Source organism: Bactrocera neohumeralis, chromosome 5, assembly GCF_024586455.1.
Source record: "Bactrocera neohumeralis isolate Rockhampton chromosome 5, APGP_CSIRO_Bneo_wtdbg2-racon-allhic-juicebox.fasta_v2, whole genome shotgun sequence".
NCBI lineage: Eukaryota > Metazoa > Arthropoda > Insecta > Diptera > Tephritidae > Bactrocera > Bactrocera neohumeralis.
Window position 1 is genome coordinate 52046803 of NC_065922.1, and position 21460 is coordinate 52068262.

At 35.9% G+C, this 21460-nt stretch overlaps 2 protein-coding genes across 5 annotated transcripts in view; one reads left to right on the plus strand and one right to left on the minus strand.

The window, feature by feature from the left end:
- The window catches only part of LOC126758005 (MICAL-like protein 1), a 157168-nt gene that overhangs the window by 18434 nt on the left and 117274 nt on the right, over nt 1-21460 (minus strand). For 3 of the 4 annotated variants that reach the window (XM_050471974.1, XM_050471973.1, XM_050471976.1), the window contains one exon: nt 2319-4750. In XM_050471974.1, the coding sequence (XP_050327931.1) occupies nt 2319-4750 (2432 nt within the window). Of the gene's footprint in view, nt 1-2318; nt 4751-7362; nt 8398-21460 lie in introns of all 4 variants that reach the window. The other variant, XM_050471975.1, reaches the window with a different exon arrangement.
- LOC126758019 (uncharacterized) overlaps nt 1-21460 on the plus strand; it is a 179904-nt gene that overhangs the window by 7165 nt on the left and 151279 nt on the right. The window lies entirely within an intron of this gene.

A 21460-nucleotide genomic window follows, 5' to 3' on the forward strand; every position in this document is an offset into this window, starting at 1 on the left:
TAAAATTTAAAGTCTATGCGGACAATCCCGTTTCGATTCAGGCCTTGGAGCAAAACATCTCCCGTGTCTTTCGTCAGTTACTAGTCGAAGTGCTCTAACGAGTCATCGAAAATTTGGCTCAATGGATGGACCATCTGAGACGTCATCTATTAAAATTATAAGTCGCCAGATTGCAACGCTCGGGTTGCCAATCCCAAAATAAAAAGGCAACTTACCTCCACCATCTGAAACATAGCCGCAGCTAACATTTGAAAGAGGTAATCTTCAAAAATAATGCCAAAGAATCTTTTTTCGAATGATAATAAAAACTCCCCATTAAATTTGAAGTTTCTGTGCTTTTTCTTTAAAAAAATAGAGAACATCGAAATGGATCAACCTTTACAAATCTACTTAGGTTTTTAATTTCTACTTCCGATATATAACCTGGATGTCTAAACATATGAGGTCCGATATTTTAAGATATTAAGTTTTATTGCAATCCGTAGTGAACATTTAAAACATCTGCAATCACTGAAAAATGGAGCTTGCTGAAAGCGAAGGATTATCTGGACCTCTTACGATTTGCCCTGGGCCAGCGGGAACTTGCTGGTAGTCGACCAGCGCTTAATGATTTGGTCTGAGGCCCAACGGTCCAGTAGTGATTTTATTCCGTAGTTTTTGAGACTGAAGTGCCTGTCCTAGCAATTTCGTCAGCCTTACAGTTTCCTGCAATGCCACTGGGGTCAGGCACCCAAACCAGTCTAATCATAAATTAACTCGAAGGTAGAGATAAGGAGTCTAGGCATCCTTTCACTAGTTTTGAGTGCACAGTCGCTCAACTATGGGAATTGATAGTCACCACTATGAAGGAGGCTGTGCTCCGGAGCAGTAGATCTACTGCTATTTTTGTGGCAGCCACCTCCGCTTGGAAGATGCTGCGGTGGTTAGGTAGCCTAAAGCTGGAGCTGATGGCATGTTCTTAAGTGTGTACGCCTCCACAATGAGAGTTTGGTTTCAGCAACATATTTTGACTTCTCTAGAAGTATGAAAACAATTTGCCATCAAAATATTTTTAAAAGGAAAACATTTTACTGTACAATAGACCGTAAGTCAGTAAATCGATTTTTTCAGGGACAGTAAGTTGCGGGAGGAACAGGAATATCCAAAATAATATTTACAAACCAGCAGTTAAGAAACACCTCTTCACATACAATTATTACTTTTGTTTGAACAAGAAATTTCGGACAGGCAAAGGGTTCTTAGGCTCTAACACATTCTAAATTTCGCGGTCTATTATTTCTTTGGGAAATTGTAAAAAGGTTGTGGGTTTAAGAAAAAAAACTTGAAATCAAACTTTGAAAATTTTAAGAAAATAGATTTAAAGGTAAGAGTATTTCATTAATAATCAGAGTCCTTTTCGGATATTAAGTCAAAATAAGGCGCCAAAAAATATTTATATTTGAAAAACCGAAATATAGATTTTTTCGTAGCTGAAATCACTAGCATAGGTGAAATTCATATATATTTAACCGGTTTCTACGAAAGCCTGATATACTTATGTACGGGCACCGGACGCAGGTACTTTCCCACAACAATACTAAGCTCTACTAGCTTCTAATAATTATTGAAAAGTATCAATGTCAGACTATTTAAGGAATTTTTAGTAATGAAACATGTTCTAGCAAGATCTCCTTATTACTAATTTACTCATTTGTGAACTAAGCACCTGAAAGCTACCCGAATGAAGTAAGCTTTAGCTGCTTATGTATGTAAATTAAGGTTCAACCCACGAGCTCAGTGCAATCTGGGGCGTTCTGCAACCCACAACACACTTGCTGCATAATTGTTAAGCTACTTGCTGCTCATCACTGAATTCGCTTAAGATCTTCTTCCAACAAAATGGAAATAGCAGAGAAGGCAACAGCCAGTGGAAATGAATAATATTTCCACAAGCAAGTAGTGGGTTGACAACAAAAATAATAGTAATTTGCATATGCACACAGCCACACGGCATACATACACACAAAATTTAGCATTTAATTATCGGCTTGACAGTGCAACAAATTGTGGCATGTGTAGGCAGTCAGTAGGCGACAATATCTACCCATAAGACTGAAAGAGCAATTGTCTTGCGGAAACGTGCAATAAAGCAGACGCAGCAACAACACTGTTGGTGTGTATGTGTGTGCTCATGCATATGCAAATATTTTCTAGCAACGAAGAAAGCGGCGCTCGGTTGCTAAATCACTTAGAATGTCGACAGCGCAATAACAACTGTGGAAAATGGAAAATTTTCTTATAAATTCGCTACAGAAAATAAACAAATCACATCTACTCACATATTGGTGCGCGGCGTGGGTACTGGCGTCTTCTTCGTCAGCGATGACGACAAGCTGGAACGACGTGAAAATTGCGCCGCGGCCTCCTCATCAGCCTCTTCGCCGAACGGATTGCGCGATATGCGCGGTGGTGGTGGACGTGGTGGCGGTACTTTGCCGCCTGTGGGTGTCGAGGCGGCCGTGGAGTTGCGCGATGATGACTTCTCCAGTTCGATCTCGTCATCGGAGCTATCAAAAGGATTGAGATTTTGCGCTTTCTCCGCTGATTTGGTGACTGCGCTGGCACCGCCACGTGGTTGCGGTGTTCTCAATGTTACTTGTTCTTTTTGTAGATTTTCCTTGTTCGCAACGCAGTTGTCGTCGTCGTCTTCGTCTTCGGATTTGAATGGATTCAAGTCTTCGGGATATGCTTCGGTGCTAACTTTGCTGGGTGTAGTTGCCAATTGCTTTTCTATTGTTGTTGTAGTGTCGTTGACTTTACTGGACGCGTCCTCCACTGCTTTGGGGACGTCAACCGTGCTTGACATATCCAGTTTTGATGCTGTATCCTCCATTGTGGCATCTTCACTGGTCTCTACTACGCTTATTTCTATACGCGGTGCTGCTGCTGGTGTTTTTTGTTCCAACTCCTCGGCGTCTAATACTAAATTATTGTCTTTTACTGTCTCCGTTTCTAAGGGCACTTCATTCGCAAGCGATTCCTTGATTTCTTTTGCTTTAGTTTCGATTTTGTCAGCCTTCTCCGTTTCCATTGCTCGTAATTTCGCTTCGTCTTCGAGATTTACTTTAGTCAAACTTTCATTTGCACTTATTGCGTTGCTTGTGGGCGTGGCTGGTGGCGTGATAACAGGCGCAACCGTTTTGTTGGCCACCTCTGGGCCCGCATTCATTAATTTCTTATCGCTATCAATATTAGTATTATCGGTTTCAGGTTCACTTAGCTTATCTTCAGTGTTTAGTGTTGTATTATTATCATTACGCGTATCATTATCGGCTTGCTTCTCTTCATTAGCGTTATTATTACGTTTGTTTGCAATTACTTCGAATTGTTGCAGACGCGCACGCACCACACTGAGCCGTTCGGTGGTTGCCACATCCTCCGGCGACTCCAGTGACTTTATGCGCATTTCAACAGGCTTCTCCACGGACGTATCCATATTCTCTGTGCCGCTCTCCGTGTCCAATTCCCGGAGGTTGGCACGCAGTGTTTCGAGCTTCTCAGCAGAGGATGTAGTGGTTTTTGCTGCTGTTGTTGCCGCAATTACGTTTGTATCTGCATTTTGGTCTTTGGTAACATCTTCATTAGAATTAGGTTCACTTAAATCTAAGTTATTTGTTGCTGTTAGGCTTGTTTGCGCTGTTTGTTCTGGCGTATCTGTAGCGTTGCGCTTCAAAAGGTTCTTGTGTTGGTCATTGTTGTTGGCATTATCCGCTTGTTGCTCGGCGTGTGCTGGAGAAGGGGCTGCGGTTGTGTCTTCCACTGTTTTTGTTGTAGTCAAATTCAGCTCCACATGTGTTCTCTTCTTCGCGATGGGTGTGCCAGTGCTGCTGCCACTTGGTGTTGCTGTCTGTTTAGAAGACTCAACGCTTGCTGTCTTCTGCGCATCCTTGCTTGTTGTTGCCAGTTGTAGTTGTGCAGTAGCTGTGAATCTTCTATTATCTTCGCTGGTTTGCTGTGCTTTCTCTTTCTCAGTATCACTACCCGCTGGTGTGACCTTTGGCGGCTGTGTCTTGGGCAATGCTGGCGCTACGTCTTCCAAACTTGTCTCGGCGTCCGTATCATTTTCGGTATCGGAAGTCTCCATTTGTGTCTCGTTGCCCGATTTACTCTCCGCCGTATGGGTTAGACTCTCGCCGTCATCGCCCTCACCATCGATGGTGTCATTGAGAAAGCTACTAAGCGCGCTGTTCATTTTGTACGTCGATGTTGTTGGCGCTTCCATGCGTTGCAGACTCTTGCTTTTCTCTTCGTCCGACACGCTTTTCTGTAGCAAAAATTTACTGCTCGTTGCTGCTTCACTGCTACCACTGGCACCGGCGCTAGCATCCTTCTTCGTTTGCTCGAAGAATGCCAAACGGTCGGCTATGGAGCTGCGCACGTTCTTCGGCAACGCTGCACTGAGACTGCTGCTCGTTGGTGTTTGCCCTGCACTTGTCTGCCGCAATTGCACACCACCGACGGCTAGATCCTCACCGCTAGCGCCGGTGGCATTCAATTGCACCTCCTCGTCCGGGCATGTCTCACAACAGTATTCACCATCCACCTCGGTCTCATAGAAGCTGCCTGGTGTCAGTTGTGAGCCGCAGCGCGCACATTTCAAACACGTGCGATGATAGACTTTCTTGCCGACCAATAGGCGTTCGGCGAGGAACACAGGCAATTGACATTTTTGGCACGGATCTCGTTTGGGTACGCCGACAACGTGCGCCATCTGTAAGTATAAAGAGATGAATTTTAGTATGCAGAGATTCACTTGATTTTATAATATTAAGGTGCTCATTAGTTGGTTAGTACTTTAATAAATAGTAAAAATTGCGGTTATGGCGCCTAAAAGTTTGCAACGCACTGGGCAGTTGGGTGCAACTCGATGGGAAAGTGGACTATCTTTTACTGGTATGTAAGAAACTCCTTTGGCTGTGTTTTTGTGTAGTATTTGTGTAATTTTTTTTTTTTGAGTAACTATGTATAGCTAAGCCTAGAAAACTTAGTGTATGCAACCCTGCAATAGTAAAATGGCGACACAAGCTTCATTTATTATCACAAAATTAATTTTCCATATCAAAAATAATAATAAGCGTCCAAAAAGTACACAGAAAGTCAAGAATTTAACGAGAGTAAAGATAAACAATGAAAAACTGGGACAACTACATATAAGTTGAAGAAGTATATGTTACTGAAAGTGAGGTGATGTAATAAATGCCGTTTGACCTAAAATGTCCTCATTCAAGAAATTTGTCTCGACTAATTTATAGTACAGCTTTTCTTTCTTAGCATACATGAGGTCCGACGGACAACTAAAGCAATTTTGTATGAGCTATATGTACTATTTTACGAATTCATGTTCAGAAGAAAATCAGAGAATTTCGACTTTAACCTTCCGTATATGGTGTACAAGAAATATCAGTTATCATAAAGCATAATATTTGTCTTATCTGCCGCTTGGAAAGACTTTATTGCTTGCTTTGAAAGAGACCGGCAAAGGTTATTACTTGAAAAAATCCGAGTCCGTTCGGTTACGTAGACCCGACTGTAGCGGGAACTCTTTCAGAATGTTAACCAGAGTCAGTAACTTTATATTAGTCAAAACTGAGAACATCGAAGTCCGAGTGGTTCATCAACAGTATTTTTTTACCAGACTACAATGAGCGTTTTTTATTCTTTCAAAATCAATTAGGTGCTTAAATTAAAAATCTGCTTATAAGCGCCTTCGTCACTACTTTTAGCAACTGTGAGAAACCGAGGTCTACTTTTAAGGGTCATAGAACCATTATTTCTTTAAACTATAAAATTCGAAGTCAACTTTAAAGAACCCTATGTAATTTTTTTTAATTTCCGAAATCTCAAGTCAATTTAAGGCCTAAAAAGATTATGTTATATAAACTCTATATAATTGGAAAACGATTTAAAGTGATTAAGCAGACAAATATTTAAAATTTTCGTACTGAGTAGTCTACTTTTAGGATTGCTCAAATAAGTTTTGCAATTTTCCGAATCAGTAGTCTGTTTTTAAGCGCTTCCATCAGTACTTTCACTAACTTTGAAAAACCATGGTCTACTTTTAAGGGCCATAGAACCTTTTTTTTTAGTTTACATAATTCGAAGTTAACTTTAGAAAACCCATATGCAAATTTTTAATTTCTATTTAAGACCTGCAGAGCCCATGTTGTGAGGTCTATATAATGGAAAAACTATTTAAAATGGTTAGCGAGACAAATATTTCAAATCTTCGTACATAAAGGTCTACTTTTAGGATAATTCATAAGTATATTTAAGGCCTGCAGAGACCAGGCTAACTAATTAACTCCATATTATTGGAAAACGATTTTAAATTATTAAGGAGACAAATTTTTAAAATTTTCGTACAGAGAAGTCTACCTTTAGGCTTGTTCAACCATTCTGCAACTTTCCAAATCAATAGTCTGCTTTTAAGCGCGATAGAGAAAAATTTTTGAACTTTTTATAAAAACATACAAATATGTTTGCTACTTGTGAAGTCAGTAGCATACTTTTAAGGGCTTCACCTTATCTGTAGGACTTAACATGGACCTTTTTTTTACCAGTTTTCAAATAAAAAGTAGAATTTAAGAGTTCTAGTGAATAATTTTTGTTTGTGTTACGAATAAAGCGAATTTAAGAACACTCTGGCAAGGCACGAACAGTGCAAGCCATTTTCTTTTTCATTACACGCCACAGTTTCAGCCAAGTTTATATACTAATTTCACATTCCTAACGACTCTTGTTATTGCCATCAATCTATCACTTTATTGCTCTTGTTGCTCTTATCACAAAGCGTAGATATGTATGTAAAATATGGGAAGCAAAGTATTTGCATATTTTTGTAGCACAAAACAAGTTAGATTTAGATAGTCTAATCAGCATGAAAGTAAGTTATGTAAATATTTACTAGCACATGCGTGTATGTATGTATGTAGGTATGGCAGAGAATGTGTTTTGAAAGCAACAATTAACGGCAGATGCGTGGGCAGCAATAAAAGCAGCGGCAGCGACAGAGGAGGCGAAAGCATTATCAAAATATATATAATATTATATGTGCATAAGGCTGTAAGTAGCACAAATAAATAGGTAAATGACAGCATTTAGACGACAATAACAACAATACTTATACACTACGATAGATTTCAGCGCGAGGTTTGAGGTTAGTTAACAGTTAGTGCGTGGTTAGTAGGCAGTTAGTGCACTTACTATGACATATGTGAGTATGTATGACACTTATCCAACGAAAGGCACACAGTGCATAGTTTAGACTTAGAAATTACAGTTATGCATTGCAATTTAGCTGCAGACGTTGATTGTGAGGCTTACCTGTAGAACGCAATTGGGGCGCTACAGCGCGTGCGTGCGTCTTTCTTTAAGCGTTTCTATTGTTTGTGTGAGTGTGGACTCTGTTGAAACACTTTATGCCTTGCGGTATTGTTGCGCATGCGCTCACGTGCCTAACAGGTGCGTGTGTTGTGTTGGTGTTGATATATTAACTTGTTGTTGTTGTTATTACTACTGTGTGTGTGTAAGCTTACGAGTTTAATATTCTTTTGTTTTGCTTAAAATGTATGTGAGTATGTTCTATAGAAAATTATAGTACCAACTCGAGCACGAAATGTTGCACACTTAATTGCTAATTTAGTTTAATTAATTTAATTTAACTGTATATATGTGTGTGTATGTATGCGTAGCTTCAAAAAGAAAGCTTAGCAACGCGGCGCACAGACACAAAAACAACAAAGTTTTGCAAAGTACAAAAATTACAAAAACAAATTAATCAAGTAAATTTACGCTTAATTGCTACTTAATTAACGCTTCATTCAATTATATAATATTAATATTTGTTTTTGTTGCTTTTCTAGGCTTAAGATCTGATTTGTTCAATTGCGTGTTGTACAATTTATGCTTCTAAGCTGCTGCGCGTGTGTGTGTGTGTATGAGATACTTTCATTTGAGTGCAGAGAATTTCGCCGCTTAATTGCTTCAGCTTCCTTTAGCAATTTTTTTTTCTTAAAAATTCTTACACTTTTGTTTTTGTTCGTTTTCTTTGTGTTTGTTGTACAATTGTTTTGATTTGTTAATTATTTTGTTCGTGTTGTGGGAAGTTTCGAGTTTTTTCTTTGTTTTTTTTTTTGTATTTAATTTCTTGTCAATTAGTGCTTCCTTTTTATTTGACGTTTTTGTGTTAACGGTATTATTTTTGTTCGTTAATGTGTGCACTTTTGCAATGTGTGTGTGTGTATGTTGAAACTCAAAATAAACAACTGAGCGCTTTTTTGTTTGTTTGTTTGGTCCTATTTGTATTTAGCAGAATATCTCAGGTTTATATTGTCCAATAATGTCCAGAGTTTTCTCGTCCTGTTTAGAAAGAAATAAGTAAAAAAAGAAAAAGTCGAATATATATAGAGATAACGTTGTAAATGATTAATGAAACATGAGAAGAAAAAAAAGAATTTCTTTAATAAAGTGGGAGAATAAAGAAAATTAAAAGCAGCCAGCGAACCATGCAATAAAAAGAAGAGAGGGGGAAAGGAAGATTTTTTTATGCTAAATTTAATTGTTATATAAAATGAGACCAAGCATACAAACAAATAAATTAAGTTATTATAAACTTCTTTACTAAGAGAATTAAAAAAAAAATTGCTTTACAGACAGACAGGCTAATTGAGTCAATTAGGTAGGGTATTAATATACACAATTACAAATTGTCTATTTACTATTTTATTATAACTAACTATTACCTCATGTGTTTCTTAACAAATCTTTAATTAAAATTACTTACAATTTGCTAATTGACTAAATTGAAGTGATATGTGAACATTTTTTCATACTGCGAAGGTTTGGAGTACATTGTACAATTTTGCGATATATCCGATATTTTGAATTTAAATTTTTTACACTAATTGCATGCCAATTAAAATTTCATGAGAAAAACATTTTCTTTATCACTAATTGAATGTAAATTAAAATTTTATGAGACAATTTTCTAATTGACAAAATTAACGGATTGTTTGACAAAAATTGTCTTCAAACCTATTTGAATGTAAATTAAAATTTCATGAGACATTTTCTAATTGACAATATTAAACTTGTCTTTAACACTAATTGAATGTCAATTAAAATTTAATTATACAATTAGCTTTTCTAATTGACAAAATAAACGAATTACATGACAAAAATTGTCTTTAACACTAATTGAATGTCAATTAAATTTTTATAAGACAATTTTCTAATTGACAAAATGAAGGGGTTGCGTGACAAAAATTGTCTTTAACACCAATTGAATGTCAATTAAATTTTTATGAAACAATAGACAAAATTAACGGGTTGCGTGACAAAAATTGTCCCTAACACTAATTGAATGTCAATTAAAATTCTATGAGGCAATTTTCTAATTGACAAAATTAACGGATTGTTTGACAAAAATTGTCTTCAAACCTATTTGAATGTAAATTAAAATTTCATGAGACATTTTCTAAAAATTGTCTTAACACTAATTAAATCTTATTACAGATTTTTGAATGTCTTTATTTAATTTTATTTTCATTTTTTTATAAATTGAATGTTAATTAAAGTCACATTAAACAATTTACTAATGGACAAAATTAAGGCGCAAACTGAAATGCCCTTCTAGCTGTGTACATTTCGTTTTTTACAAATATTATTCAAGATTTCATTTATTAGCATTTTATTTTAAATTGAATGACAATTAGTGTTGAATACTCAAAACTCAATTGCTTAGCAATTAAAGCGTGGGCTTCTAAAACTAAATTATGCTATAACGCGGATTGTGTCTCTCGCGTCGGTTGGGCGGGAGGGGGGTAATCGTTGGGTATTATTATTATTATTATAAAGAATTCTTCTTTTATTAAATAAAGAATTGTGAAGTAACACTTTTAAATAAATTTTAATGAAGCAACTACAACAAAATTTTCTAAACCGTGATAATACTTAATTCTCTTCATTTGAGCTAACATTTCTATAATTGATAACAATCTGCTCAGGCGTGCATATTTTTTTAAGTATTCGGTTCAATATGGGCAGACAACTTCTAACCTTATACAATAAATCTAATTTTTTATTGGAGAAGTGAAATTTTGTAGATTCGATTTTAAAGCATTTGTTCGAAAAATTCGAAGAAATATATATTTTAAGAGAAGACATCTAATAAAACTTATACATTTTACTCATAATGACAAATTTTGACTAAGGAACTCAAAGATATAAATCTTTAGATCTATCTCTTTTAAACTGATTAGATGCTCTTCCACAGAAAAAGTAAAGCTGAGAAAGTTTTGTCCGGACTAATCATCTCATTACAATATCAGTAATAAATAACCTGTCTTCCTTATGATTTCTAAAATATTACAAAAGGAAAAAGAATTTTAACATCTTCTATGTAACATGTGCTCCACAGCAAGCTGTCAAATTTCCTAAGTTCGAACAAGGGCATTTTATCGAAAAATCTGAATGTATGTAATTTATAGCAATTTTGATATATAGTATTTTCCTAAACAAACCTCTCTCTTTTCCACAACAAATTGCATTAAACTTAATTGACCTATTTATATTTATACGGTCTGCTGGGTTTAATGAAGTCAGAACAATTGGAGGTAATAAGCCAACACATATGTATTTTTCGAAAAATATGTAATGTTTTAACATATACAAATATATATATATATATTTATTGGAAATTACTAATAATAAATTATAAAAACAGATTTATAAGAAGGTAACAGAAATCATACATCATGAACTATAACAGCAATTACTATAAAAGTTTAGACATAGGCCACGAAAAGTACGGTTTTTAGCTTGGCAGTTTGAAAATTTGCAAAAACATATATACCAATATTTTTAAATGGCCCTAAAAATGACCTACATGGATTTTATCAATTGTAAATGCAATATATTTGAGTTGGAATGGTCTATGTATGACGAGAAAAATTTGCTAAATGCGCGGTATGTTGGATTACAACACGGTTTCTGCCAACTAAAATGTCATTGAGAGCAGACAAACTCCTAAACTTTATGAAAACTTGACAAATATATGACCAATACATTATTTCGAATTGCCGGAATCAAAATCGATTTCAGCAGACATAAAATAACTGATAATTGCGATATAATAAAATATTAGTGATTTAGAAGTATGTTTATCGACTCAACCATCATAAAATGTTATCAACCATATATGTTCGCTGGGTAATGGTAACAAATATGGATTTTCGAAGTCAGTAGCGCAGAAAGTTGATAAACAAACTCGTGTGCGTCATTAAGCTGACAGCTCCGATGACTGCTCTCGGAAAAAGTCCGATACATATGAAAAGAAAAATAAATTAGACTAAAGTAAAGCAACAAATTAGTGAAACAAAATCTGAAAATTTCGAGTTGAAATGGAACTAGTCGCAAAAGTGTTAGCTTCCGATTAACAAATTTTGATTGATTGCAAAATATGAAACTTTGGGACAAATTTAAGTCAGACACAGATTATGATCATAAAAATTTTAAAATGATTATGATATATATGATTTTTTATTTAAAATATATAGAAAAAATGATTTAAGTCCATAATGAAACATAATTTTTTTTTTTTGATTTTGTTTAAATTGGTATAAACTGGTATGAGACTAACCGAAATCTGAAAATTCTCTTGTGTGGCAAAGAAATTAAATCATTTGACTAGTTGAGATTTAAGGATAATACTTCATAGTAACGAATACATGCCAGAAAAATGATTTAAATCTATAATGAAACAGAATTTTTTTATTGTGTTCAAACTGGTACAAACTGCCATAAGACTAACTAGTTGAGACCTGTGGATCATACTACATAGTTACGAGTATAAGTCAGCTTACAACTACTTCATTGCACTGCTGGGTGCATTATTAAAATAAATAAGTAAATTCGATCATGTTTCATAGTTTTCGAAATAAGTTCGCTGAAAAATTACTGCACAATCTAAACACACTTCGAACTGTTATCACAATACTTGTCTGTAGTCCATCGAAATACTACACAATAATTGGATGGAAGCAATCTCTGGCTTTAGCTGAGTCATAGCTATCATTTTATTTTATTTGCGCTTTTTTTCAAAACCCTTATCTTGCTCTGATTTCTAAGTGAACTGAAGTGAATCGTGAAAAACAAGCGGTGATTTTATAGGTGTGGGTGCACAATTTATAAAAGCCTCTTCTTCTTTTTTGCGCCAAAACAATCAAGCGGCGATTAAGCATTCAATACAATAATATTGCACAATGATTGCGATGTGTTGTGATGGCGCGAATCTGTGGCGCATGAAAGGTCACTTTGAACAGATTAAAATCGTGATTGCTCAGTTGACTGGCATTTTTCTAGGTTATGCAAATACTTGATTTGGTTTTAAATACTTTATGTAATCAAGGAAACATTTTTTTTGGTTAGCCTTGATTTGTGACAGTTATAATAAATAATTTGGTTTACTATATATATTATATATTAAATTATAAATGAAAATTGCAAACATTGCTTGAAGCTATGACTTTTACAAATTTCTACAAAATTTCTCACGCGTCGATCGCTTACTTTTTATATGAAAATGTTTGTAAGCTGAATAACAAATTGGTCGAAAATAAAAAAATATGGTATAAAGTGTGGAATTTCGTGTTAAAAGTAGAAATTAAAGATTTCCAAATAAATCGTGATTATACGCTTAACACCATTCATAAACAATAAAATTCGCGAAATAAATAAGAATTAGCCATTTGTTTATATTTATTGGCGGAACGGAGAATCATTTAGAAAGATACACATTTTCATTAATATTTAAGAATTTATGGAATTATTTATAGCAAAGTGTATATATGTATTTATAACGGGGTTTTCAATAGGGACGCTACAAAAGTAAACTGATAGTGACAGCAAAAGACGCCATATTTTTTCTCGCTCTTTTGCCATTTCTCTTCAGCAAAGATTGCCATTTCATCATGGTAAGATATGCGATCCAACAACGAGTCAAAATTATTAAAATTTACTACCGAGTCAGTGGCCTCAACTTCAAGAGCATTACGTCTAATTTATTGTCGTCATAATCGTATCGTCCTGTGAGATCAACAATTGGGCGTCTAGTGGAAAAATTTGAATCCACAGACACAGTACAAAATGTTGCCTTGCCAGTGAGACAAAGAAGTGCCCGTAGCGTCGGGAATATTTTGGCCTATATTCTTGCAAGATCAAATTGACGCAAGAACTGAAGACATTTGACCACCAGAATCTTTTCACCGAAAAATCATCTTCAGCCACGAGGCTCATTTCTACCTGAATGGCTTCGTCAATAAGCAAAATATGCGTTATTGTTCAGACAGCAATTCACGCGTACTGCATGAGTCACCATTGGGTTCCGAAAAAATTACGGTTTGGTGCGGTTCAGGGGCTGGCGGCGTCATTGGGCCATACTTATTCCGTGATGTTCAAGACCGGCACGTTACTGTGAAGGAGAATCGTTACTGCTCAATTATAACCGAATATTTGTGGTCCGAATTGGATGATATGGACTTGGACAATATGTGGTTCCAACAGGACGGCGCAACAGGCTACACAGCGAATGTCACAATCGTTTCATTGAAAACCAAGTTTGCTGAACGTTTTATCTCACGAAATGGCCCAGTCAACTGACCGCCTCGGTCATGCGATTTCTTTTGCGGTAATTTATGCTTGAAAACCGTCGATAATTGGGGTTCAACGTGCCTGTGGTGGCCATGCAAAAGAAATGGAGTTCCATACATAATGGCATACAATGTACTTTCACAGAAATAAAGAATTTCATTGATACTTTTGTAGCGCTTTTATTGAAAACCTCGTGATATGTAAATTTAAAAAAGAAACTATTTTAAAGTGCACAAAGTTGATTGGGCCTCACTTTCCTTAACCAATTGTAAGAATTTGTTTATTTATAATTATTAAGGAAAGAGAATTACAAAGTTTACAAAATCTCAGTCTTCAAAAACTTTTTATTTGACGAGATATCTTCACAAAATTTGACATGAATTAGTATTCAAAGCAACGGTCTATAGAATGATGATAAGAAAAAGTAGAAAATTGTAGGGCGGAGCATCTCCCCGTTACAATTAAGAAGTCATACTTGGGGACACTTTCTTCAAGGTGTCTAAGAACCCACTTTTCAGAGTACCAAGCGAAAAAAAATGCTACAAGCACTTTAAATCTTAGAGATATCTCAATAAACCCATAAAAACCATAAAAAGCTTTGAAAAAATTAATTATTTTACTTCATTCATCGTCGGCAATCATTTTCCGCGTTAAAAATAGCTCTGAGTTATTTTTTTTAGAGCATGCGACCATACTGAATTATTTTAAAATTACACTTTCGTTTCCCAGTAATTGCGTATGAGCACAAAACTGAAATTCATGCTCATTTTTTTAGCGATTTGATTTGCAAAAATACTATAATTAGCCACAGGGTTGCACCTGAATTGAACTAATTTAAAAAAGCGAAAATAAATGTGCGTGAATAAAAAATTGATTGAATGTAATTAATTTAGAAAATGCGTAATGTCAAGCCAACAATTGCTTATAATTATATTTACATATAGATATAAATATATACATATGTATATAAAACATAGTAAATACATATATACAAGTATATAATGGAAAAGTATGATGGCCAATGTTGAAATGATTGCACTCAGCTGACCGCAGCGATGACAATCTGAAAGGCTTCACTAGCATTGCAATTATACAGACAATGAACTATTGCACATACATATTTACAAATATTTATATAATATACATTGGCATTAAATAGTGTGTATGTATGTATATGGCAACAATGTTTATTACTCGCTCATAACAAGTAAAGTCCAAAGGACGTCTACTAGAACCGTTTTTATTACTTTCCGATTTTATTTTATGAACACACACACACGTTGAAGTATGAATATAAGTACGTAATGCATTAGTGTGTTCATCTTACAAATATTTACAGTGTGTGCCACTAAAAATCGTAGCAGCTTAATCTTTAAGTTTCTATAATAGTCTTCTAATTCAAACTATATAAAAAATACTGTGGGCAAAAAATAGTAAGACTTTTTAAAATAAATTTCGCACGAAAGCTCATCAGTCGAAATGTTTTTTTTTTTTCTAGGTTGGTATGACTGTCAATGACATCTGTGCCAAATGTTACATTAAAATAATCACTACAGTTAAAAAAGCGTGTCTCTCTGAAGTACATACTTAAAGTGCATTCGGCAATTTTTACGATAAGTGAAATTATGCAACAAAGAAGTTCTATTAAATTTGTGTGCAGATTCAAATTTCTGCTGGCAAAACGTTCAGAATATTCGAAGAGGTCTTCGGTGATAATTCTTTGTCGCGAACAAGTGTTTTTGATGGGTACAAATTATTCAAAGAGGGTAGAGAACGCGTTGACGACGAACCATGTACAGGACGGCCATCAAGATCAACATTAACTGATGATGAACACATCAATAAAATAAAGGAATTGGTGCTTGAGAATCGACGACTAACACTTAAAGATCTTACTGGCATCTCTGGAATATCGGAAAGATCAGTGAAAACCATTTTAAAAGATCATTTGAACACAAGAAAAATAAAAGCACGATCGATTCCAAATCACTTAATTTTTCGAAAAATATCGTCGCGGTAACCCCTGTGAAACAATGTTTTCCGATTGCCAGGATGTCATGAAACGTATGCGTGGCAATGAGTCTTGCATCTATGCTTACGACCCGGAAACAAACGATCAATCGGCCGAATATCGTGGCAAAGGTGAGCCGAAGCCGAAAAACCACGTCATTTACGTTCAAAGCCGGTCAAATATCAAGGTTATGTTGACAGTTTTTTCTCTTATCGAGGTCTGTTGCACTCCGTATACCTTCCGACCGGCCAAACTGTCCATTATTTGAGTGTTATGTGTCGTTCACGCGAAGCTTTTCGTAAAAAGAGGCTGGAATTAAGGGCCGACAACTCTTGGTCTGAATGATCAGAATCAATTGCTTGTATGAACGGCTTATTGTCTTAGTTAATAATGTAATGTCCGAAGAAATTATTCAGATTGAGTCACCATAGTATATATGGATGTTCTTGTAAGAAATCTTTTGTATTTATGAAAAGTATTTAAGGGTATAGTTAAAAATTCAATAAACTACCCTTGAAAACCATTTTTTGGTATTAGAGAGATAGCAGAGAATCTCAACATCTCTTACTGAATGATTCAACTATTTGCGGTTAATGTTTTGTGTAAGAAACGTGTAAATGCTAAAGTCGTACCAAGAAACATCCATCTTTTGCAAAAACAAGGTCGAGTAGAGGTCGCAGAGGACATACTTGACAACGTAGCTGAGGACCCTACAATCCTAAAACGCATCCTTACTGTTGACGAGACGTGGGTTAATGAATATGAATGGCGGTCTAAATATTACCCAAAAACGAAAAAAAAGTCGAGTAGTGACAATGAAAAATTCTAAATGAAATTTGGATGAAACGTTGGCACGCTTGTATTGGCTCAAAAGGAGCCTATTTTGAAGGCGATTATAAAGATTTGTATTAAAATATGTAAACATGTTTTTTTTTGGCAGTTCGGGTCAATTTTAAACGCTGTGTTTGTTGTATTTTTTATGACTTTATTTTGTTTTGTTAAAAAATGTGTTTTCATCAAATTTTGGAAATATTTCGCCATTTGTGTGCGTTTTTTTGTATATAAAATTGTAAAAACTACAACGATATATGGCAAAACTCTGGACAAGACAGTGTCGGATCCTCGGGGAGTTTTGTTTGTCAAAACTGCTAATCCAAAATCGAGTAAGCTTAAGTCAAACTCAGAAGAATTTACGAAGTATCGTCAATATTAAAAGTATTTTTAGAAGGAAAAACACCCCCGGAACCCCGCGAAAAAAATTCTGGATACGCCACTTGGTCAATATACATATATTTTAAAAATAAGCTTTTCAAAAAAGTTTCATCTTTGTACAGTGTAATTATTTTCAAAATTTTTATCAAAATTCGAACTTTGCTAAAAATAGAACTCAAGAAAAAAATGTTTACGTGCAGGAAATGCCTGCATCGCCCCAGCCATTAATCAGCTGTACATTTTTCAATGACACTAACTGTATGTGCTTATATACTGTACACATATAATTTTGCAAGCTTCTTGATCATTGACTCACATGTGGCCTCTGCCAGCGCGCATCGCCTCCATGTAATTTCAATAATTGTTTTTGCAATTCACTTCATTTGCTCAGACGCCGGACGGCGGATGCGACACTTGCCAATGACGCGGCAAGCGATTTGCATATTGCAAATTTATTTTTATATACATATATAAATGCACCTTTGCATGTGTGTGTAGGTACTTATATAAATAAATTTACATTATTATTGCTTCTTGTTTTGCGGCGACTGGTTTCCAGTTGTACTTTATTGCATTTTTTGTCATTTTGTTAAGTCAATTTGATTTGCAATCGATGCGCATATGTAAATATGTACACATGTGTGCGTGTATGTTTGTAAGCTTGCGTCATTTCGTTGCTGTTGCGCCGCTCAAGTACTTTTATGCTTCCAGTGGAGAGAAGAATATTCTTGGCAATGCAGTAACAAATTGAATTTTGCGAAATTATATAGACATATGTATATACATACATATACATATATGTGATGGATATTGCGGCAAGTGAATAGCAATTGGCTATTTGTAGCAAATGCAGTAGCCATGAGAAATTGCATTAGCAGAAGTGCAAAGCTTTTAGCGGCATTTGCAAGATAGCAGTATTGAGTATGTGAAGCTTAGAAGAAATATTGAAAACTTTGAAAAGACAACTAACTGTGAACTAGTGCGATTGCGACTAGTTACCATATATATAACAACTAGTGCGGATGTAACTAGTTACCAACTAATTCATTAAGCGAAAATATAACACACCAGCATTGATTATCGATGCTAGAAAATATATTCGGAACCTAAAAACCTACTAGCGCGTTTGTAACTAGTTGCCAACCAATTCGTTAAGCGAGAACTTCAATTGATGTTTCATTTAGGTGATTTCGATTGTTCGTTCGATTCGCCACTTAGCAAATTTTGGAGAACAGTAGGTAGGCAATGTGTCAAAAAGAAGGAATCCAAGAAAAAATCAGAGTAACTCAACCGTGACCGTGTATTTCTCGACACCATAATGCGGTTAGAGGAGAAAACAGCTGTTAAATGACATTGGATAAATGTATCTTATGACAAACCCTCTAAATATATAACACCTCATACTAAACCTACTTTTCCGATCGTGGTGAGTTGATCTGTGCTTATATCTCTTAATAGGAAAAAGAATGATTGTGGACAGTACAGACAGCTACGCTTCGAACTGGCATTCTCAAAACATGAATCTTAAGCTACAAACGACTAGTCAGGATCGTGATCTCTACTACAAGTACGACGAGGCTCAAAATAATTTGAGTTTTTCAAAAAGAGAGTAAGTTGTATAACACAGAATGTGATGTTGCAAAACTCTCATCTATCTGCTCCTGAAGATTAAGAACCTTTATGCTGGCATCTTCGGATGAAATGACATACAAGGTGCGTTCCAAAGTACACAGACTTAAAAAAAAAACAGAATAAATGAGTTTTTCGGCAAAATCAATTTATTTTATTCAAAATAGTCTCCTTTTCCTTCAATGTAGCTTTTTGCACGGTCCAAGGCATGTCGAACGAGTGTTTTAGCTCGTTGGCCGGTATGGCCGCCAGTATGCCGGTGCAAGTTTGTGTTAAACCCCGTTTGAGGTTTACCTCTACAGAAAAATATCTTAATCTTAATTTTGATCGATCAGTTTGAATGGCAGCAGTATGCCATATGAACTCGAATTTGATCGATCAGTTGGCAGCTTTATTCCTGTATATTCCTGTAGAGGTCTGATATTATTGAGGAGTAAAGGACGTGATCGCTAACTCAGAGACTAACGTAACATGTCAATTGAAAATCGAAGGACCATCAACAGATATTACTTAGAATCAAGATCATTTCATCCGAAATCCTATCGACAGTCATCCGAGTGAACTCCATAAGGTGAACCCGCTCCAAAGCGTGGAAAAACGCAACTGTCGACTGTTAAGATTATGGTGGCTGTATTTTGGGATGCGCATGGAATAATTTTTATTGACTACTTTGAAAAAGGAAAAACTATCAACAGCGACTATTACGTAGAGGACCGTTTGAAGGACGAAATTGTCGAAAAACGGCCGGATTTGTAGAAAAATAAAGTACTTGTTTCACCAAAACAATGCTCCGTGTCGCAAGTCAGTGAAAACGATGGAAAAAAATCCATCAATTGGGATTCGAATTGCTTCCGCATCCAACTTATTGTCCGGCCTCCAGCGACTATTTGCTGTTCACAATAGAACTTTTTTTCAGCACACCATTCTTTCACACTTCACTAGACATACTTCAAAGTACCGAAAAGCTTCGTATAATTGAAGACTTCTTCATGCGGCATTCTTCGAACATCACAAATCACATAAACTAGTCCCAATAAAAACACAGCACTATATTTCATCACAATATTTCGTCTAAGTACTTCAGGAAACTTACAATTTATATGCAACCAGAAGAACAATAAAAAGAGAAGTCTTTAACACCGCCGACACTTCAAAGGAGGCCACTGCAACAAATCAACGATCAATAGACACTATCGCGGCGCAAAAATCGAACAACACAACGGAACAACCGAACAACACAAACAACAAATTGCCACTGTTGCCGCTAAACGCTGGTTCAGCTGGTAGTTTCAGTGGGAAAAAACGCGCTGAGAATGTAAGCGCTGGAAAACAGCTTTTTTCTCAAGTCGTTAACTAAGTATGCAGATTTGATGAAATAAACCAAATTGAATATCGTAGTAAACAACTTTCTTAAGAGGAAACGACGCGCGCAACGCTTGAGGCAGGCCAGAAGACACTAAACTTGAGGAAATGAAACGAAGATAAACGCTTCAAACTGGTTTGCGATGAAGCGCAGAGGAATCACTAACGCGATTTGTGTATTTTTAACGAAGATTTTTGGGGAAAAACAAAAGATCGCGCTAACAACAAGTAAGCTGTAAGCATGCTCGCAAGTTAATGTGTAGCACTCGGAGTTAACCTTTGCCAGCAGAGCTATATATTTATATGTGCGAAGGTATCTATGAGAAAGTTTTTGATAAGCGTTCAAGTAAAATGTTTAACAAGCGCGCTGGCGCTCACTAACCTCAACTAGGCAGCGAGTCAGCGCATCAACCAGCCAAGCAGTTAACCTCAAAACTTAAGTATTTGTTTACACTGCCGCTAGCATAGGTATATACAACTAATGCCGAGAAACATGCTGAAAGAGCTCATGCATGATGTTGATGCCCACACCGAGCGACGGCTGACCTACCTGTTTTCACATGCCCACATTGACCGCTCGCGCAGCGCGCCACCGGACATTGAACTTAGCAACGATGCAGATGATGCTCGTGTCTACACCATGCACCATTCACCATTTCGATTTTTACATCGTTTGCGCATCGAGTTGGCAGTCTCCTGCGACGCTGCAAACTGTTATGAGCCAGTACGGGGGGTTACATGGATGAGAGTGTGGGCTTTGCGGCATTTCGAATTTGTTTTGCTAAACATTTTCGTGCTGATTAAAAGGGCAGTTGCCACATTAGTTGCTGATAAATCATAATTTTAATGTAAACATTCCCAGTTTCTCATAGTTATATATAATATTATACATAAAAGTGGCGGGGGAAACTATTTAATTGCTTTCGTGGTAATAAAAAAATGTTTAAAAAGATATTAAATTTAAACCGCCAACCAAGGCGAATGCATAATTACACATTTCTACCACTAAAATTTGTCGAAATCGCTGGCATTTACTGCGTCCAAAGTAAAAGCTTTGTTGACAGTTGCTTTTTCCGACGTCGTTTTTAGCATCTCTGACAATGCGAGTGATGTGTGTTTTCTTTTGCGAAAAGTAAAAGTCTGAAATATGCTTTGCTGTCGGTGGTAAAAGTTGTCATTTATCACTTTGTGCCACAAAAACGCTTTGTATATTCCCTCTCTTTATAGGCAATTATTTACGTTGCTTTACAGAAAAACGCTCATTAAGTGAAATTTTAGTTGTTTTCAAAAGGCATTCGATATAAAATGCTCTTGTGATAAGATCATTGAAGATTTTATGTGAAATGATGTGACCTTGAATTTCGATTTTAACTAAGATTCACCCACAGACTCATAAAAATAAATAAAAAAAAGAATCCATACAAGCACTTGATTCCGATCGGTCAGTTTGTATGGCAGCTATATGCTATAGTGGTCCGATATCGGCGGTTCCGATAAATGAGCAGCTTCTTGGGGTGAAAAGGCCGTGTACAAAAGAGATCGTGAGATCGATATATTAAG